The 19474-nt window shown below is 43.9% G+C and overlaps 1 protein-coding gene across 4 annotated transcripts in view; it reads left to right on the top strand.

Annotated features, from left to right (window-relative positions):
- Positions 1 to 9077: 9077 nt before the first annotated feature.
- LOC148363207 (voltage-dependent calcium channel subunit alpha-2/delta-4-like) overlaps positions 9078 to 19474 on the top strand; it is a 46705-nt gene continuing 36308 nt past the window's right edge. For all 4 annotated transcript variants that reach the window (XM_088340789.1, XM_088340790.1, XM_088340787.1 and 1 more), the window contains exons 1-12: positions 9078 to 9425; positions 9629 to 9710; positions 11097 to 11213; positions 12794 to 12853; positions 12919 to 13081; positions 13762 to 13893; positions 16432 to 16492; positions 17721 to 17871; positions 17944 to 18018; positions 19047 to 19136; positions 19215 to 19328; positions 19395 to 19473. In XM_088340789.1, coding sequence (XP_088196915.1) covers positions 9337 to 9425; positions 9629 to 9710; positions 11097 to 11213; positions 12794 to 12853; positions 12919 to 13081; positions 13762 to 13893; positions 16432 to 16492; positions 17721 to 17871; positions 17944 to 18018; positions 19047 to 19136; positions 19215 to 19328; positions 19395 to 19473 — 1213 coding nt within the window. In that variant the 5' untranslated portion in view covers positions 9078 to 9336. The remainder of the gene's footprint in view (positions 9426 to 9628; positions 9711 to 11096; positions 11214 to 12793; positions 12854 to 12918; positions 13082 to 13761; positions 13894 to 16431; positions 16493 to 17720; positions 17872 to 17943; positions 18019 to 19046; positions 19137 to 19214; positions 19329 to 19394; position 19474) is intronic.

The following is a 19474-nucleotide window of genomic DNA, read 5'->3' as shown; positions in this document are numbered from 1 at the left end:
TGTCTCCTGCTTGTGGTATCTGGGAATATCCATCCATCCATGGTTGGGAATTGAAAGATTTTATCCATTGGACTATAAAGGATTTTATACGATTGAATACAAATTACATTTAGTGCAAAAGATATTCATTGACTGGGCGCTGGTGCGATGTCAGGCTACCCTGGTGGAAAATGTTGTTTACAGGAACGGCGGGAACGGGACGTAAGGCTGATAAGATAATCAGCACATCCAGACGCAGAAAGGCCCCTGATGACGCAGAAACGCTCAGTGTTGTTTTAAGTCAAGTCATTTTTATTTGTATAGCCCTTAATCACAAAGAGTCTCAAAGGGCTTCACAGGTTATTACACATAAGCAGTTTAGGTTATTCATATGCTATAGAGTAGAAGTGAGTTTTGAGTATTCCAGACATTGCGATGCTCTTTGACAAGATGTTGAAGCCCAGGGGGGCTTCCTTGGCACACCCATGGGAGGAGCCGGCACGCCATTATGCCGGGAGAAGATGGCCAATTGGAGAGAGCTAAAGGACTTCAGAATAAGGCTTTACATAGACTCAAACGTCACTAATTCGGCAATTGGCGTACACTTAGTTAAATTGTTAATGAAATTAAATTTGCCCCCGTGTGAAAATGTCGGCTTTCCTGATCATTTTTCCCTCAAGAAACGAGCGCATAAATTGTTGGGTGAATGTAGGTTGTGTTTTGTTAATGGAGTCAGATAACTAATTCAAACAAGGGTACATTTTGATATTTAAATTCCAACATAATCATCAAAATGTACCGTTTACCAAATTGTTTGTATAAGTTATCTGACTCCAATAACTAAACACAACCTACATTCACCCAACAATTATGTGCGCTTGTTTCATGAGAGAAAAAAATGACCAGAAGGATCACACGGGAGCGGATGTTTATTTTTCCTGACAGAAGAACAAAGTGTACTCCATCAGAGACGGCTGAAAAGACGTTGGACTCTGTGGGAAGCCTCCTTCTCAAGTCATTTAGCTTTCTCTTATTGGCCCACGTCTTCCCGCAAGATGGCATCTAGGCTCCTCCCATGGGCGCGCCACACCAATGTTTTGTGCCAAACGTTCTCACAACACAGAGCCTTGATATCTGGCTTCCCAAAACAACGCCTGTCGTTCAGCGTCAGCAAATCCACGAGTCCTTTTCATCAAAATTTCCTAGACAAAATATTATGCTTTTCGAACAGCCTGCCCTGACATTGAACTACAGCCCAGTCAGTGAATATCTTTATTGCAATAAACTGAGTCAATCATCTAAAATCCTTTATAGTCAAATGTATAAAATCCTTTACCATCAATTATCTGCACCGCTTATCCTCTGTAGGGTCGCGGGGGTGCTGGAGCCCATCCCAGCTATCTTCGGGCAGTGGGCAGGAGACACCCTGAACTTGTTGCCAGCCAGTCAGTTGCAAGGCACACAGGGACAGACAATTCACTCGCTCATTCACACCTAGGTACAAATTAGACCGGCCAATTACGCTAACATGCATGTTTTTGGAATGTGGGAGGAAACCGGAGTGCCCGGAGGAAACCCACACAAGCACGGGGAGAACATGCAGACTCCACACGGGAGGTTCGATCTCATGACCTCAGAACTGTGCCGCACACGCGTTAACCACTGCACCGCCGTGCTCAACTCTATTTGGGAATAATTGATCTTAAATGCTGGTGGAAGAGAGACGCTTGAGTTAATTGTGGTCTTGTAGAATTTGGCTGGGAAAGCCATTTATTGGTGGACCCATCACCAAATTTGGGCATTCGGGGGATCTGACCTTCATTGGCTAGTCCCCCTTAATATATTGTATAGCACGGCGGCGCAGTGGTTAGCGGCGCGTGTGTGGCACAGTTCTAAGGTCTTGGGAACCTCCTGTGTGGGTTCAAATCCAGCTAATGGACTTACTGTGCGGAGTTTGCATGTTCTCCCCGTGCTTGCGTGGGTTTCCTCCGGGCACTCCGGTTTCCTCCCACATTCCAAAGACATGCATTTCAGGTGAATTGGCCGGTCCAAATTGTCCCTAGGTGTAAATGAGCGAGCGAGTTGTCTGTCCCTGTGTGCCCTGCGATTGGCTGGCAACCATTTCAGGGTGTCCCCTGCCCACTGCCCGATGATTGCTGGTATGGGCTCCAGCACCCCCGCGACCCTACTGAGGATAAGCGGTGCAGCTAATGAGATGAGATGAGATGAGTTTGACAAAGTCCAAGTCCATTTTAAATATATTTTTAATCTTGTATCATTCATCATCCACCCTCCTTTTGAGACATTGCTAGGACCAATGCCCCTGTCAGGACCAGAACGGCAACAGGACCCCGTTGTGTTACGTTTCTTTTATTAAAGGAAAGAGGAAGGGCTGCACCCAAGATCCAGAGTTCGCTAGGTGCGGGAAGCAAGTCGCTCTTGTACTCGGATTGTGATCCCAACACGGAAGTGGATCTTCCGTAGCGAGCGATGGCGGTATCAAGGACGGAAAAACAGGTCGATTGCCGGGACAGGAGAGCAAAAACGTGGTCGGGGCAGAAACGGGTCTTAAGCCTGGACGGGAGAGTAGACGTGGTCGGGATCAAAAACGGGTCGTAAGTAGGGACGGGAGAGCAGAAGTGGTCAGGATAAAAAAGGGTTGGGCCAGAGACAGACTGGAGCAAAAACGGGACAGGCCTTTTTTCGACCCTAACTCCCGCGAGTTAGGGTCGAAAAAAGGCTTGCCTAGTATTCACTGAGGTTCGCAGATGGACTGACAACCGGGACAGATAGGAGTGGGTTTAAATAGGGACAGGGAGCCAATCAGAGTCATCTGTAATCATGACAGCCCCTTTATTGTTATCAACAAAAACAAGCTATCAATTTGAAATTTTGACTATTCCAACCAACAATTAAATTTCCAAACTTCTCTAATTGGTTGAATTGGTAGTTTTTAACTTTTTTTAAACATAATTTTCAACTAAAACTGTTTTATTCTAAAATAAATATTTTGTTCCCATCTCGAATATTTAAAGAGATTCTTCTTGTCAGGTTCCTTGTCTCCCTCCTTCCGAGGGCCTCCTGAAAGTTCAAAGTTCTAAAGGGTCACCAACTAGTTTAGTGTTAGTTGGTTAGTAAGATTAAAACATGACATGTGTCACTAAATCTTTCCTTGATAAGTCTAATGGGGACTTGCACAAATGTCCACATCACTAGACCCCAGACTTTATCATCCTATTCTATTGGGGCGGCTGTGGCTCAGGAGGTAGAACGCTCGTCTTGGGATCAAGAGATCGCAGTTCGAATCCCGGCTCCCCCGTGTTACATGTCGAAGTGTGCTTGAGTGAGACACTGAACCCCTAATACCCCCAATGAGCAGGTTAGCGCCTGACATGGCTGCACGGCCGCTATTGGGAAATGTGAAGCACACTGTAAAGCGCTTTGGGAAGTCTTGACTTGAAAAGCGCTATCTAAATGCAGATCATTTCATTTCATATTCCTCCATCTCAGTGCACTTGACAACCACTGGATCGCGAGATTCTAAATCAAGTACAGTCCAAACAATTTTTCCTTCAAAATTGTCAGTCTATCTGGTCTGTAAATATAAAATCGGCCTGATTGCACTGTTTCGGTCACTGAATTGCTCAACTATCTGTTACGGTTGCCATGGCGCCCAATTGGCCCCGCCCGTGTGGCGCCAGCTGCGGCTCACTGACAGATTGGCTTTCCTTCTTTTTAAGCTCAGTGCTCTCATTTTTTCCTTTGTCAGTCCGTCAACAAACCTCTACCCCGCAAGACGTGGGTTTTGACTCGGTCTTGTTTTCCTGTTTGTATTTCATGTCCAGTATTGTTCTCGTTTATGTTTTTCCTGTTAGATATCGGTTTCAAGTGTCGTTCCCGTCTATTTTCGTCCTGTTTATTATTCTTTAGTTTTCGTTCCCGTCTAGTTTTTCCTGTTTGTTTTCGATATCCTGTTTCATTATCCATCCTGTCTGTCCCGTCCTGTTTATTTTCGATATCCTGTTTTATTATCTATCCTGTCTGTCTTGTCCTCTCCGGTCTTGACCCCATCTGTGCCATATCAACTCGGGCAATTGGTATCGATCTCGTCGGCCTCTGGCTTCCTATCATTTCACGTCAGACTGCTGCCTCACATCCATGATTCCCCATTTTCCGTACACTAAAAGGCTTGTGTGAGAACATTGCGCATTTGGGCCCTAATACTGTTCCGGTTCTTGACACTATCATCCTCATTAGAATCAACCTATTAATTAAATTATCAAATGGCAAAATACAACGCTTTTGATTGTCACGTTGCCCATTGCCCTCACTTGGGCTCACCCATCTGGCGCCAGCTGCTGCTCGTTGCCTGATTGGCTTCCCTATTTAAACTCAGTGCTCTCATTCACTCCTTGTCCGTCCGTCAATGAACCTCTGCACCCGCAAGATGCATGTTTTGACTCTGTCCTGTTTCCTGCCTGTGTATCATGTCCGGTATCAATCCTGTCTGTCTGTCCCGTCCTGTTCGGTATCGACTCGTGCATTTGGTATCGATCCCGCCTGTGTCATCCTGTCCGATACCTTGTGCCAGATTCCAGTATCCGGTATCCATCAGGTCTGTCTCATCCTCTCTGATATCTGACTGTAGTCTCCAGTATCCGGTATCGATCCCGTCTAGCTCGTCCTGTCTGATATCTTGCTCCAGTATTCGGTATCGATCCTGTCTGTCCTGTCCTGTCCGGTATCTGCTCGTGTATCTGGAATCAATATTGACGTCCTCTTGCTTCCTGTTTTCCTGTATCGATCCCGACTCAGTGCTCCCATTCGCTCCTTGTCCGTCCGCCAACGAACTTCTGCACAAAAGTCAGTTTTTATGACCATTATAATCTGGTCCCCGCCTTGTGGAAAGCTAAGACACAAGGAAATTCTGTACACAAACTTGATCAAGAGATGGAACAAGACAAAGCGAGGCGGAGCAGAACTAAGACAATCGAATTGCTTTTTCCAACCACTGTATTCCACAACCAGCTTTTTTCCACAATTTAACAAGAGTTGATTTACGACGACTTTATTGCAAGATTCGACGTGAATCAACAGAACAAGTATGATGCTTTGAATTTTGACATGTCAGGGTGTGATGCTCCTTAACTACATTCTTGACTTTGTCCAAATGTTTACATGTCAGAATGTAGTCAAAATATTGAACATGAATTCAAGGACGAGTCTGAAAAGGCGCAAACATTAAACACGCTGTGTCCCCCCCCCCACGCATGAACGCGCATTCTGCTGCGCTTCCGACAAAAGCGATCACATTCTATATAATAAGTTTATTAAAGCAATAAAGCGAGCTAATTAAAACAATTAAGCGATCGTAGTCTATATAACGCGTTTATTAAAACAATAAGGCGCCATCGTATTTTAAAAAATGCATATTTTAAAGCGGAGGAAAACGTCACCAACAGCGGAGACGAATGTACGCTATGATACCCACGATCACAACTAATTGTACACAAATAGCCTTTATTTGATGTACTACAATAGCCATATGTAATGTATTTTAACTGTGAACGAAACTCTGGTTGCATTGGATCCCGCGGTGTAAACAAATCGTTTTTTTTTCATGTAAAGTCGGACTTCCCTGCCTATACTGTTTGCAAAGTAAGACACACTTTGAACCTATTAGGTTTTTTTGGGCTTTGGGATCCAACGACAGAGGAATACCTCCACTTTGTGATGTGTTACTGAATAGGTGTTCGACAAATCTAGTTTGTTTTATTACTATTATTATTAATGACAGTAGTATTGTGAGAAACGTCTGAAACACTTCAGAATCACCGTGCTTGCATATTTATGTCACAGAAGGTGGTTACCCTAGAAGTCATATGACTGTATCTCAAACAGGGTCCATTTAAACCGGGGAGTCAGATTTTGGCAGGTAAAATGCCTGCCAATATACTCCCTGAATAAAAAGTCCTAATTTGTGTGTGTTTCAAGTTTTGATAGTTTCTGAAACAAGATTTTATTGATGAATGGTATGGTAGCTGTCCATATCACTTGATTTTGATTGTAGTTCATTGTTGATGAATGAAATGAAATGAAATGATCTGCATTTTATCTAGCGCTTTTCAAGTCAATGACTTCCCAAAGCGCTTTACAATGTGCTCCACATTTCCCAATAGCGGCCTTGCAGCCATGTAAGGCGCAAACCTGCTTATTGGAGGTATTAGGGGTTCAGTGTCTCACTTAAGGACACTTCGACATGTAACATGGGCGAGCCGGGATTCGAACTGGGATCCCTTGATCCCAAGATGAGCGCTCTACCTCCTGAGCTACTGCCACTCGTTATCATTTCTTCTTTTCTCATGGTGCCAGGAACAGAATGGTTGAAGTCATGGATGTCTACAGGCCTTTCCACATGTTGCTCACATTCATTTTTTAGTTTGTTGATGAACAAGAATAGTGGAAGATAAAATTGGTCAGTTATACGATTAAAATGTCTATCCATGTTGTATATTTGGACTGGTGTTAAATTACAGCTCTGTTGGATATAAAAAAATATTGTGCAAGTCATTGATCTTGGTGTGTTTGGCACACTGACTTACAAGGAAATTTGAAAGTGGCACTCCACAACGAAAAGGTTGCTGACCGCTTGTCTACAGCTTGCTGCTTTCACAGATGATGTTCACCTTACGATGGTTGTTTCTCCTTTGTGGGATTTCTGGACTCTTGCCTGGATCCCCAAAACCGAAATTTCCAGTTAAGCTTTTAGTCAATCAACAACCTTCTTCTTTTTCGTTTTTTTTTGGTGGTCCAAGAATGAGTATTAAAAGGTAGGTGGTGTCAGAGACCAGAAACAGAGACAGGATCCACTTGCGTTCGTTTCTCTCTGTTTTATTGAGTAGGAGGAAAAGGCTTGTACCCACGATCCGGTGATTGTCGGTCAAGGGTAGCAAATCGCTCGGAACGCGGAAGTGGTATTTTCGTGGTGAGCGAAGGCAGAGTTGAGAGTGGGGAAAAAACAGATTGATGGAAGGGACGGAGGAGCAAAAACGTAATCAAGTTCAGAAAAGGAGTCAGAGCCGGGAATCAAACAGGAATCAGGACAGGCGAAAGTCAGGGACAAAAAGGCTTGCGTAGCAGGAGCTGAGGATTGCAGACGGACTGATCACCGGTGACAGGAAGACGGGGGTATAAAAAGTGACAGGTAGCCAATCAGCGTCCGAGCCACATGTTCTTTAAAGATGATTATGACAGCAAAACAAAGCCAGTTTCTCTCCTTCTTGAAGTCACAGCCACAGAGGAAGGGTCCAAAGGTTTTTGTTTCAGCTTTCACTTGGCATCCCACAAGCTCAAGTCGAAAAATAAATGGCGGGGAGGTACAGGAATGAATTGGGCCTATGTCTATCAACGACCCTAGAATGTCCTGGTTGGGAGACAAAGCGTTTGACGAGGCGGTCTGACGCCTTATTCATTTACAGTAGACCCTGGGTTTCAGCATTTCAAGCTTTTCCCGTTTCAATCTGGAATTCGATGTCTTTTCGGCCCTTTGTTAGCATTTCACTCACCATTGGACATCCATAACAAATTATTTTGCGTGACAAAAGAACAGAGAAAGTCGAAATTGCTTTTTCCAACAACATTGGTCGGCACCCACGTTTGTGGCAAGCTAGGACACAAGTAACTTCTAGACAAGGACTTGTTCAAGACGTGGAAGAGAGACAGAGCAGGGGGAGAGACAATGTTATTGCTCTTTCCTACCGCCTTGTGGGAAGCTAAGACAAAACGAACTTCTAGAAGCGGGTTCTGATTGGCTCCCTGCCCCTATTTGAACCCAGTCCTGTCTGTCCCCTTTTGGTCAGTCAGTCTGCGAACCTCAGTGTATACTAAACAAGCCTTTTTCGACCCTGACTCCCACCTGTCCCGTTTTTGCTCCCGTCTGTCTTGTTATGATCCTGACCACGTCTGCTTACGACTTTTTCTGTCCCCGGGTACGTCTACTCTCCTGTCCTGACTTACGACTCGTTTCCGAGCCCGACCACGCCTTCTCTCCCAGTCCTGGCTACCAAACACAACCTACATTCATCCAACAATTTATGCACGCTCGTTTCTTGAGGGAAAAAAGCCGACATTTTCAAACTGGGGAAGATTTATTTTACCTAACAATTTCATTAAGTGTACTCCATCGAAAACAGCCGAATTAGTGACGTTGGAGTCTGTGGGAAGCCTTCTTCTGAAGTCCTTTAGCTTTTTTCCTATTGGCCATCTTCTCCCCGCATAATGGTGTGCCGGCTTCTCCCATGGGCGCGCCAAGGAAGCCCAACGTGGGCTTCACAATCTCATAGACCAGTCTGTCTGTGGTTTCTCAAAACAACACCGAGCCCATCAACGTCTGGGTGTGCTGATTATCTTATCAGCAGTAAGTTCCGTTCTGTAAACAACATCCTCCACCAGCCTGTCATGATCTTTCACTGCTCATTGAATAAAGGCACAGTCAGTAAATATCTATTGCATTAAATGTAATTTGTAGTCAATCGTATAAAATCCTTTATAGTCAAAATTCTTCAGTCTGCAGCCAGTGTTGTGGAAACGATGTTGCTAAGACTCAAACAAGATCCATGCAAAATTAAGAGTTGCTTCGTGCTTGAAAGAAATAGCGTTGGCAGTTTTTAATAAGGAGACACAAACAAGCCGAACCGTTTGTTTATTTAGTCGCAAAACACACCAGGTCAGACAAATCATAGACAGACACAGTCCCGTGTGCAAGCAGCATTCACTAACGGTGGAACAGAACCCAGATGCAGACGTAGAGGAGTGTGTCTGTTAGGGGGTCGTCCGCCCAACATCTGTCCGGACGGAACTCTTCTGTCCTTTCAACCAGTTTTTTTCAATGTAGCACAAGGACTGACAACGATTACGGTTTTACAGGAGGCCATCTAAAATATGACCAGTTTTTGCATGCCAAGGTGTCTGCGTGCATGCTAGCGTATGTTTAATCCTCTTAAACCAAAAGAGAGCGTCCGCCCAATGAGGCGTCGCCGTTCCGTCTGCTCCATCCTGCCGCCCGCCGCTTCGGTTTAATCCAAGTGGATTATGTAGCAAATTAGGTGAGCTGCCTCAACAGGACTCCGTCCTATGCCGGGCAGAACGGCGTGATACCAAGAAGGGACCTGGAGAAACCGGTAGGACGGAGCAACGATATGGCCACCTAGGCCCAAAACCTCAAAATCGTACAATGACCATGGACCGGGACTTCCAAAGAGCAAGAAATTAATAGAGGGACAAGTTGGCACCCAGGTGAGGACTTAAGGGGGCGGGGGCGACGGATGTGATCCTGGTTCTTCTGCAACTGCAAGTAAAATGGCCGGAAAGTCCACGGCATACCCAGTTCTGGGACTCCTCTTCCTATGGGTGAGCGTTGAAGCTCAGATGAAGTTACCGCCTGAGACGTGAGTACTGCGCCTCTCAATACGAGATTTTGGGAATATGACTAAGTCTAATGTACCCAGCCAAGTATTAAACCCAGATCTATTAAACATGCGCTTAAAAATGATATGTACTGTGTCCCTCCGGACGTTTTGTTTCACCCTGAATGTGCGAAATATTCTCCGGAATGATTCCAAATCATGATTTTTGTGTTTTCGTACGAAAGCGTGCAGCAGTGGGCGTCGACCTTCTCGTCCAAACTCCGTGATTTGACCACCAAATATTCGGGGTCGCTTCTTCTGCAGAAGGTAAAGCCCTTCACCCAATAACCCGAGTTCAGATCGGGCGCTCCGAGTATGTGACACCAATCCCCCGTGCCGCAAATAACTGCACACAAGTAGATTACAACGGTAACTTTAGCTAAATGCTAACAAACGGTACAGTTAAAATGCCGTAAAGCGGGGGATTGCAAAAAACTATGCTAGTTCGCTAATGTGTGCCAAACCCAGGTATCCCAGATAAAAATATTAAAAGAAGTACGATTTATATGTAATATATGTGCATATGATTAAATGGAATAATAAATATACATGTAAAGGAAAAATGAAATTGTATTCACCCTTGATGTGACATAACTTGAACTGGTACCGTAAAGTAGCAGGTGGATGTAGAAGGGGAAAGAGATGTCAGATTTTCATTCAAACTGTTTTATTAATTGTTTTCAATTTTTTTGTTTGTTTTATTTTTACTTAATTTTAAATTTTCTGTTTGAATTATAATTTTTTTTTTCAATTATGATTTAATTTTGATTTTTTTTTCCTTTTTAATTTTTTTTTACTTACAAATTTAATTCGTTTTAATTTAATTTAAATATTTTCATTTTTTAAAACGTATCTTAAAATTTCCACTTGCGACGATTAGAAGATTTTCTGGTACAGTGGAGAAGCAGGTGGATGCATAAAACGGCGGAAATTAAAACAGATTTTTGTTTTTATAATTTTTTTATCTTATTTATTCGTTTATGTTCACAGTTTTTTTATTTTATTTTATTCATTAATATTTTATTATTATTTTAATATTATTTTTTCATTTTTTTAAATGTAATAGATATTTCTTAAGTTTATTAGAAACAAAATTAATTCGTTGCAATAACTAAAACGTCCTTAGGAACTTCCACTTGCGAGGATTGGGTACAGCCAAATTCCTTAGCCTTCTTGATCGTCACAAGCTTCGTTTCCATGGTTATCATGTTTTTGCTTCTCCTTTAGCATCCGTGCAAGTGTTCATGACTCTCAAAAAAAGTGTATTGTATCGCTGACTTGTAAAGACTTTTCGAAAAACACAAGATTCTGTACAGAATGAAAAGAAAGGCATTGTGGGAAGGAGTTCAAATAACATATTATCTTTTTCATGATGTTGTGAAGCAAACCAATACCAGACTAGCATCTTATATGAAGTCGACCAATAACAGTCAAACACACCAACACTGACATAACTTGTTGATGTAATAGAGTTGAAAAAAATACTGTAAAAGGGGTTAAAAAAACATCTCATTTCACACTGTAAAGTGAAAATGTCATAAGGCGGGGACGCTGTATCCCGGGGGTCTACTCTTCAGTAAGATAAGGAGTGAGTGACGGTGTATGTATTTCACAGATAATCATGTAATGACATCTTTTTTGCATGACCTTCAGAAACTCAAGGACGTTGAGTCCATCGTCAAAATCGTGGAGGTGGACGGAAGCCAGCTGGTCAAAGATTACGCCGACCAGATCGAACGCATGCTGGGCAGCAAGATGAAGTCTGTGAAGGTACTTAAAAAAAATAAAAAAATAAAAAAATAAATATGTGTATTAGTATGTTATGTATTTATTTCTCATCCATTACATTCAAAACGCCTTTTTATTGATCAAAGCAGGAAAAAATGAATAATATGGTAAACAATTCTAAAAAAAAATGTGAAATTATATATTTTTTTCGTCCTTTTTGAAGTTCGGGTAACAGTTCATTTCTTGCAGGTCCTTTGACAAAAATACTAGTTAGATATCAGGGAGTAAATGAATAATAGTGTCAAGACCAGAACGGAGACAGGACCCACTTGCGTAACGTTTACCACACGTTTTATTGAAGGACTGAGGAAGGGGTGCGCCCACGCTCCGAAGTTCCCTGGACGCGGGAAGCGGGTCGCTCTTGTACTTGGCTTGTGATATAAACACGGAAGTGGATCTTCCGTGGCGAGCGATAGCGGTGTCGGGACGGAAAAAAATGGTCGATAGCCGGGACAGGAGAGCAAAACATGGTCGGGGTCAGAAACGAGTCGTAAGCCAGGAGAGGAGAGTAGACATGGTCAGGATCAAAAACGGGTTGAAGTTGGGGGACAGACCGGAGCAAAAAACAGGGAGGAGTCAGGGTCGAGAAAGGCTTACCTAGTGTAAACTGAGCTTCGCAGATGGACTGACAACAGGGGACAGACAGGAGTGGGTTTAAATAGGGACAGGGAGCCTATCAGAGTCCAAGGCGCCAAAGGAGCAGGCACAGGTGATGCATATCGGTAATCATGACAACAATAGGGAAAATATTTTAAAGAATAATGTGATTTATTTTAAATCTTTTTTTTCCGTGACACATCAACATTGATTCAGAAGTGTCACGGTTGCCATGGTGCCCTATTGGCCCTGCCCGGCGTCAGCTGCAGCTTGTTGACATATTGGCTCCCTGTGAGTATTTAAACTCTGTCCTGTCAGTCCCCTTTTGTCGGTCTGTCTGCGAATCTCTGTTTTTACACTGCAAGCCCTTTGTAGCCTGTCCTGTTTTTTCCTCCTGTTTGTCTCCCGCTACGATCTGTTTTGATCTTGACCACGTCTGTTCTCCCGTCCCGAATAACGATCCGTTTTTGATCTCGACCACGTCTACTCTCGTCTCCTGGCTTTCGACTCGTCTCTGATCCCGACCACGTTTTGCTATTCTATCCCTGACACCCCCATCGCTCGCCACGGAAGTCCCACTTCTGCGTTCAAAGCGACCTGCTTCCTGCGTCCCGCAACCCCATCCCTTTCTTCTAATATAACTTGTGAGAAATGTTACACGAGTGGATCCTGTATCCGTTCTGGTCCTGACAAGATGTTGTTTTGATTCTCGTGTCAAGAAATAAGCTTCACAGCCCAGTGTTTACGCTCAATTCTTACCACTTGAAATGTTGATTATGAAAATGTAAATGTATAAATGCAGCACCATTTAAATACAGATTGGGGGATGTTAGTGGTCTGTGCGGTCTTCAAGACTTTTTATGATCAAATAAAATTGACTTGACTTCTTTTAATTGACCTTTTGCAAATCTCAAGGGCAAAAAACGCGAGTTTTCGAGTGTTCTGTGTTTTTTTCTGCACCACAGCGATTGGCCGAGTCGGCAGAAGACGCCGACCTCTACCACGATTTCAACGCTTCCATGGAGGTGCGAGCGTCTCAGAAGAATCGACGCTCCAAAATCGGCAATCAAACCGTTGCTCCTTTTCCCAGTTCGACTACTACAACTCCATGCTGATCAACACGCTGGACGAGGACGGCAACTGGGTGGAACTGGGAGGCGAGTTCCCTCTGGAAGAGAACGAGCACTTCAACAAAATGGCCGTCAACACTCAGCAGAGCACCGTGCAAGTGCCTACCAATGTCTACAACAAAGGTGGGCCACGTGACTACTTTGCTGAGAAAAAGAAAGACAGAAAAGAGAGAGTGGAAGAGAGAGAGAGAGAGAGAGAGAGAGAGAGAGAGAGAGAGAGAGGAAAAGAGAGAGAGAGAGCGAGAGAGAGAGAAGCGATGTGTGAGAAAGAAAGAAAGAAAGAAGCGATGTGAGAGAAAGAGAGAGAAAGAGAGAAAGAGAGAAAGAAGTGATGTGAGAGTGAGAAAGAAAGAAAGAAAGAAAGAAAATGAGAAAGAAAAAAGAAAGAAAGACAGAAAGACAGAAAGAAAGAAAGAAAGAAAGAAAGAAAGAAAGAAAAAAGAAAGAAAGAAAGAAAGAGATAAAGATAGATAGTGAGAGAGAGAGAAAGAAAGAAAGAAAGAAAACAAACAACAGATAAAGAAAGATAGTGAGAGAGAAATAAATAAAGAAAAAAAAAACAAAGAAAGAAAGATAGTGAGAGAGATAGAAAGAAAGAAAGAAATGACTTGACTTAAACGGACAACAAAGAAAGAAAGATAGTGAAAGAGAAAGAAAGAAAACAAACAACAAAGAACTGTTTCTTTCTTTCTTTCTCTCTTCTTCACTCTTTTTATTTCTCCCATTCTCTTATACTACTCGGATGTTCTTCTAAAAATTGACCGTTTTTCTCCTCAATGAAATCCGAACACTTTCTCCGCCAGACCCAAACATCCTCAACGCTGTCTACAACTCGGAGGCCCTCAACGATGTCTTCATCGGAAACTTCTTAAAGGACCCAACCCTCACCTGGCAGTACTTTGGTAGCTCCTCTGGATTTTTCAGGATATACCCTGGTGAGAGTCCGTCTAAGTAGGAACCATAACAAATTAATAGAATATTAATAGTATTATTAATTGAATAAATGTGTATACATACAAATCGAGACAAAAAAGCTCCTCACCATGCACGGAGGGTTCCACCCGACGTCCAGCACCCTGAGACAATACACTCAGCAGAAAGATGGAGTCCGAGGGCCAGTGAGCAACAATGCCACAATCCAAGATGTAGCATTGAATATCCAAGAGCACATCACAGATGGCCCATAAAGATCATCTGCTGAGTAATTGTCTAAGGAAGCATAGCCCTGATGAGGGTGTAGAAGAGGAGGAGACATCCCCTACATAGAATGTGCCACCGTCAGATAGAAGAGGTGGCTGACATCAAGAAATCCTACGAGTGGCTGGAAAATGCAGGGTTAAACTGGTCATGGCAGCACAAGAACAGGCCATAAATACAAGAGCAATAGTGACCAGATCTACCGGCGTAGAGAAGTTCCAGGATGTGCAAAGATTCCCCTGAAACAATCCAGAACATGGTGGCTGGGTACAAGATGCTAAATGGCTCAGCAAACATGGAGATGCACAACCATTAGCTGCAATAGCATACAGAAAAATCTGCAAACACTATGGCATATAAGTACTCAAATCCCAGTGGGCCATACCACAGAAGGTCACTGAAAACAGCAGGGCCAGGATTCTGTAGGACTTCAGATTCCAGACTAAGAGCTCCTGGCTTACCAACCGGAGAAAGTGGAGATAGTCAATGAGCGGAATAATAATAGATGTGGCCATCCCAACTGATGCCAAGGAAGAAGAAACACGAAAATCTGGACAAGTAGCAAGGCTGAAAAGAGCAGCTGGAACAGGTGTTGAAGGTCAAAGCCAGCGTGGTGCTTGTGGTGCTTGTGGTAGTTGTGCCGTTTGGGGCAGCAACCTCCAAACTGTTGGAGTAACTCCAACAAATCTCAGGATATACATCTGAAACCTAAGCCCAGGAGAAAGCAGTCTTAGGAACAGCTAAGATACTGTGCAGAACCCTCAAACCCCCAGACCCCTGGTAGAGGACCTGGGTCTGAGGATGACTGACTGTCAGAACCCGAACAGACGGAGGACCCAGGCACGTAAGCTTTTCACACAAGCTTTATTTTACGGGAATGGGGCAGTCGTGCGCGTGAACACAAACGCCAGGGTTTCGGCGATCGCTGAGCGGAAGAAGTCAGACAGAGAAGTCAGGCGCGGGAAAACAGGAAGCCAGAGGTAGACAAGATCGAAAACGGACCGGACAGACGGGATCGATACCAGATACAGGATACACGAGCAGATACCGGACAGGACGGAACAGACGGGATTGATACCCGATACCGGATACTGGAGCAAGATACCTAACAGGACGGGACAGACCGGATCGATAACGGATACAACAGCAAGATACTGGACAGGACAGGACCGATACCGGATACTGGAGCAAGATACCGAACCCCCAGACCCCTGGTAGAGGGCAGTACAGACGGAATCGATACTGGATATGGAGACTTGAGCAAGAAACTGGACAGGACGGGACAGACGGCGTCAATACCGGATACTGGATACATAAACAAAATACCGGACAGGACGGGACAGACAGGATCGATACCGGATACTGGAGACTGGAGTGAGATCCCGGACAGGACGAGACAAACGGAATCGATAACGGAGACTGGAGCAAGATACCAAACAGGACGAGACAGACGGGGTTGATACCGGATACTGGATACACGAGCAGGATACCGGACAGAGTCAAAGTCTTGCAAGTACTCATTGTCAGTTCGTTGACGGACTGACAATAAGTAAACGGGAGCACTGAGTTTAAATAGGAGGGAAGCCAGGCAGGCAACGAGCAGCAGCTGGTGCCAAATGGGCAGGCCCAAGTGAGGGCAATGGGCAACCGTGCCACAAACAGCAATCCAATGGGGAAAATTAGGAGAAAGACGATTACTTTAATCAACAGATTTCATTAAATTTGCAGTGCAATCTTAAACAGCTCCAACAAAACAAAATAAGATATTAATTACCCTGTACTACTTCATGAGCGGATAATAATTAAGCAAAAACATATAATCTGCTGCCACCATGGTTATCACTTTTTTGCTTCTCTCTTTGGCATCACTAGAAGTCTTGAAACTCATAGCTAAAACAATTCACGATTATGAACTACTTGAAGAGAGAAAGGTATTGTGGGAGTTAGTTCAGCCAATGGCGACTCGCTATCTAAATGATGCTGTGACGCAAACCAGTAGCAGACAGTCATCTTGTCATATGTCATATGAGGCAAGTTTACGGGTGCATAAAATCACTCGTAGTTGACGATGTATAGTGGGGAAAATGCTGTAACGAGGGGCTGAAAAAACATACCTCGAAAAACTGTATCCTACTTTTTCGGCAAGCTATGAATAGAAAAAAATTTGCGATGCACTAAGGAAGCAAAAGTCAAACCGCGAAATGGCAAGGGAATAATGTACTGTACATCGATTTGGTTAGCAGACGTTAGCTAAGCATTTGGATATTTCTCTGCAGGCATCAAATGGACACCCGACAGCAATGGTGTGGCCGCCTTCGACTGCCGGAACCGGAACTGGTGAGTAGCCATAATATGCACGCCTGTTCCTTAAGGCATTGTGGGAGGGAGTTCAATCAATGGCATTTCTGGATTTTGATGAGGCTGTAAGGTGAACCAATAGCAGAACAGCATTTTATATGATGTTGACCAATAATAGACTTCTTAGATTTTAGAGCCTTGCAGAATTTTAAATTCATATATCAATGTATTTTAAAGTTTTTAGGCGAGCGAAATAATTTGTTGTCGATGTTGTATAATGGGGGAAAAACCTTTTTCCCCACTGTAAAGTGAAAACGTCATAAGGCGGGGTCGCCGATCGTAGTCACGATCGTCGATTGGTTACAGCCGTTTAACTTGGAGAAGAAACTGATTTGTGTTCCCTCTTCGTATTTCTTGATGAACCTCCTTTCCATGGTTATCATGTTTTTTTCTTCTCCCTATAGCATCAAAGCAAGTCTTTGGTCCTCATTGAATTAATACAGTACACATAAACACAGAGTGATAAATACTCCAGAGTGACACTACAGAAATATTATAAAATACTAAAATGGGAATCCTAGAAAAATACTAATACAGTAATACTGTAATACAAAATACTACTATAGATCTACTACAATACTAATATTACAGATGTGCTGTATAACAAAAATACTACAGAAATGCTACAAAAAAAATTACGACAGAAATACTACAAAAATACTACATGAAAACGACAAAACAGGGCAGCACGGCGGCGCAGTGGATAGCGCGCGTGCGACACAGTTCTAAGGTCATGAGATCGAACCTCCTGTGTGGAGTTTGCATGTTCTCCCTGTGCTTGCGTGGGTTTCTTCCGGGCACTCCGGTTTCTTCCCACTTTCCAGGTAATTGGCCGGTCCAAATTGTCACGAGGTCTGAATGGACAATCGAGTTGTCTGTCCCTGTGTGCCCTGCGATTGGCTGGCAACCGGTTCAGGGTGTCCCCTGCCCACTGCCCGAAGATGGCTGGGATGAGCTCCAGCACCCCCACGACCCTACTGAAGATTAAGCGGTGCAGATAATGGATGGATACTATGAATACTACAAAAATGCGGCACTCAGCACAAAACGTTTGCCCCCCTCTGCTATGCCGGGGTCTACTGTTGTTTTATTTGGAGCTGTCTATCTATTTTTGGGACAACATCCGAGTGAGATGAGGAGTTCCATCTGGTTGCAGCACCTATTCGGTTTTGTTTGGGACCAAAGTCGTGCCCTCCTCTGCCGCCAGGTACATCCAAGCGGCCACATCGCCCAAGGACATCGTGATCATGGTGGACATCAGCGGAAGCATGAAAGGTTTGAAGATGACCATCGCCAAACACACCATCAACACCATCTTGGATACTTTAGGAGAGAACGACTTTGTCAACGTTATCACAGTGAGACTCCGCCCACTCGTACCAGGCCACACCCAGTGGCCTCGCCCTCATACGTGTTTTTTTTGTGTTCAGTACACGGACTACGTTCGCTACGTGGAGCCTTGCTTCAAGGGGACTTTGGTCCAAGCGGATTTGGACAACAGAGAGGTTAGCGCCTCATTCTCTTTGCCATGGATACGTACACAGACTAAAATGAAATATTATTGAAGTCCACTGGCTGCCGAGAGATTCAGTAACTTTCCGAGGCCTGCCAGGTTAGGAGAAAATAATATTCAAGTCTATGGACTGCCATTGACTTATTCCAGGAGCTGCAGTACCCTCTGCGGCCTGCCAGGGGGCTTATGACTTGAAGAAATAACACCAAAGTCAATTGTATCCCAGTTCATTCCAATGGTACCATTGATTTGCTATGGGAGCTGTACTGCCAGCGGCCTGCCAGGGGCGTATAATTTAGACAAATAACATTAAAATCTACGGGCTGCCATTACTTATAATGAGAGCTGTAGTATCCTTCCGAAACCTTACATTCAAGTCTATGGGCTGCAATTGACTTATAATAGGAGCTGAAGTACCGCCCTCCACTTGGCTGCAGGCTATCGTTCGCTGCTAACCGCTATTGCTAGCTGCTTCAGGCCACTGGCATTGGTTAACTTCCATATTGTTCCTACAGTTTCCTTCTTTAGCCTCTCACATTAGCCACTCGGCTGCAGGCTATGACCTGCCGCGAGTTGCTAGTGTTATTGTTAGCTGCTCCAGGTATCTGGCGCTTTTCAACAACGACTTTTGAAAAAAAAGTAGTAAAAATTATATACGCTTCCGCTGTCAATAATTGTGTTGATAACAGGTATTTTGTTTACTATTTTGGTTTTGTAAATAAGAATGAAAATCATATATTAGGCGGAAATTTCTTTTTATGAAATCAATTCCGAATGCTATTAGTTAGAGGAAGGGAAACTTCTTTCACTGTCAATAATTGTATTGATTATTATGTATTATTTTCCCTTTTTTTCAGTAAGATAACAAAATAATTATCAAATCAACTGCACAAGAATAGAAATCAAAGACGCCCAATTCTCTAGTTAGAGCTCCCCCTGGTGGTCAATTTGATGGTGTTTCGTTTTGAACAGGCATATTTTGGGCCACCTTTAACTGTTTTTATTGATTTGTCGACTCAGCACTTCAAGATGCTTGTGGACGAGCTTCACGTCAAAGGCGAAGCTAAAATCAAGAAAGCCATGAAAGAAGCCTTCAAGATCCTCAATGAGGTTAGGGGCGGGGCCAGTGTGGGAGGAGCCATGCTGTGATTGGTGCGTTTTGAAACACTTTTTTTTGTGTGCGTAAAGGCTCGCGTTCTTGGTCAAGGTAGCATGTGCAACCAAGCTATCATGTTAATCACGGACGGCGCCATGGAGGACTTTGAGTCTGTCTTTGAGGAATTTAATTGGCCGGAGCGCAGGGTGAGTTGGCCCGCCCCCGGCTCCGCCCCCCAATCAATAGCAGTGACGTCGTCTTCCTATTGGCAGGTGCGCGTCTTCACGTACTTGATTGGTCGAGAGATGACCTTCGCGCAGAACACAAAGTGGATCGCCTGCAACAACAAAGG

This window comes from Urocampus carinirostris, chromosome 7 (assembly GCF_059441175.1).
Source record: "Urocampus carinirostris isolate Australia breed hairy pipefish chromosome 7, RoL_Ucar_1.0, whole genome shotgun sequence".
NCBI lineage: Eukaryota > Metazoa > Chordata > Actinopteri > Syngnathiformes > Syngnathidae > Urocampus > Urocampus carinirostris.
This window is presented reverse-complemented; position numbering and strand designations above follow the sequence as displayed.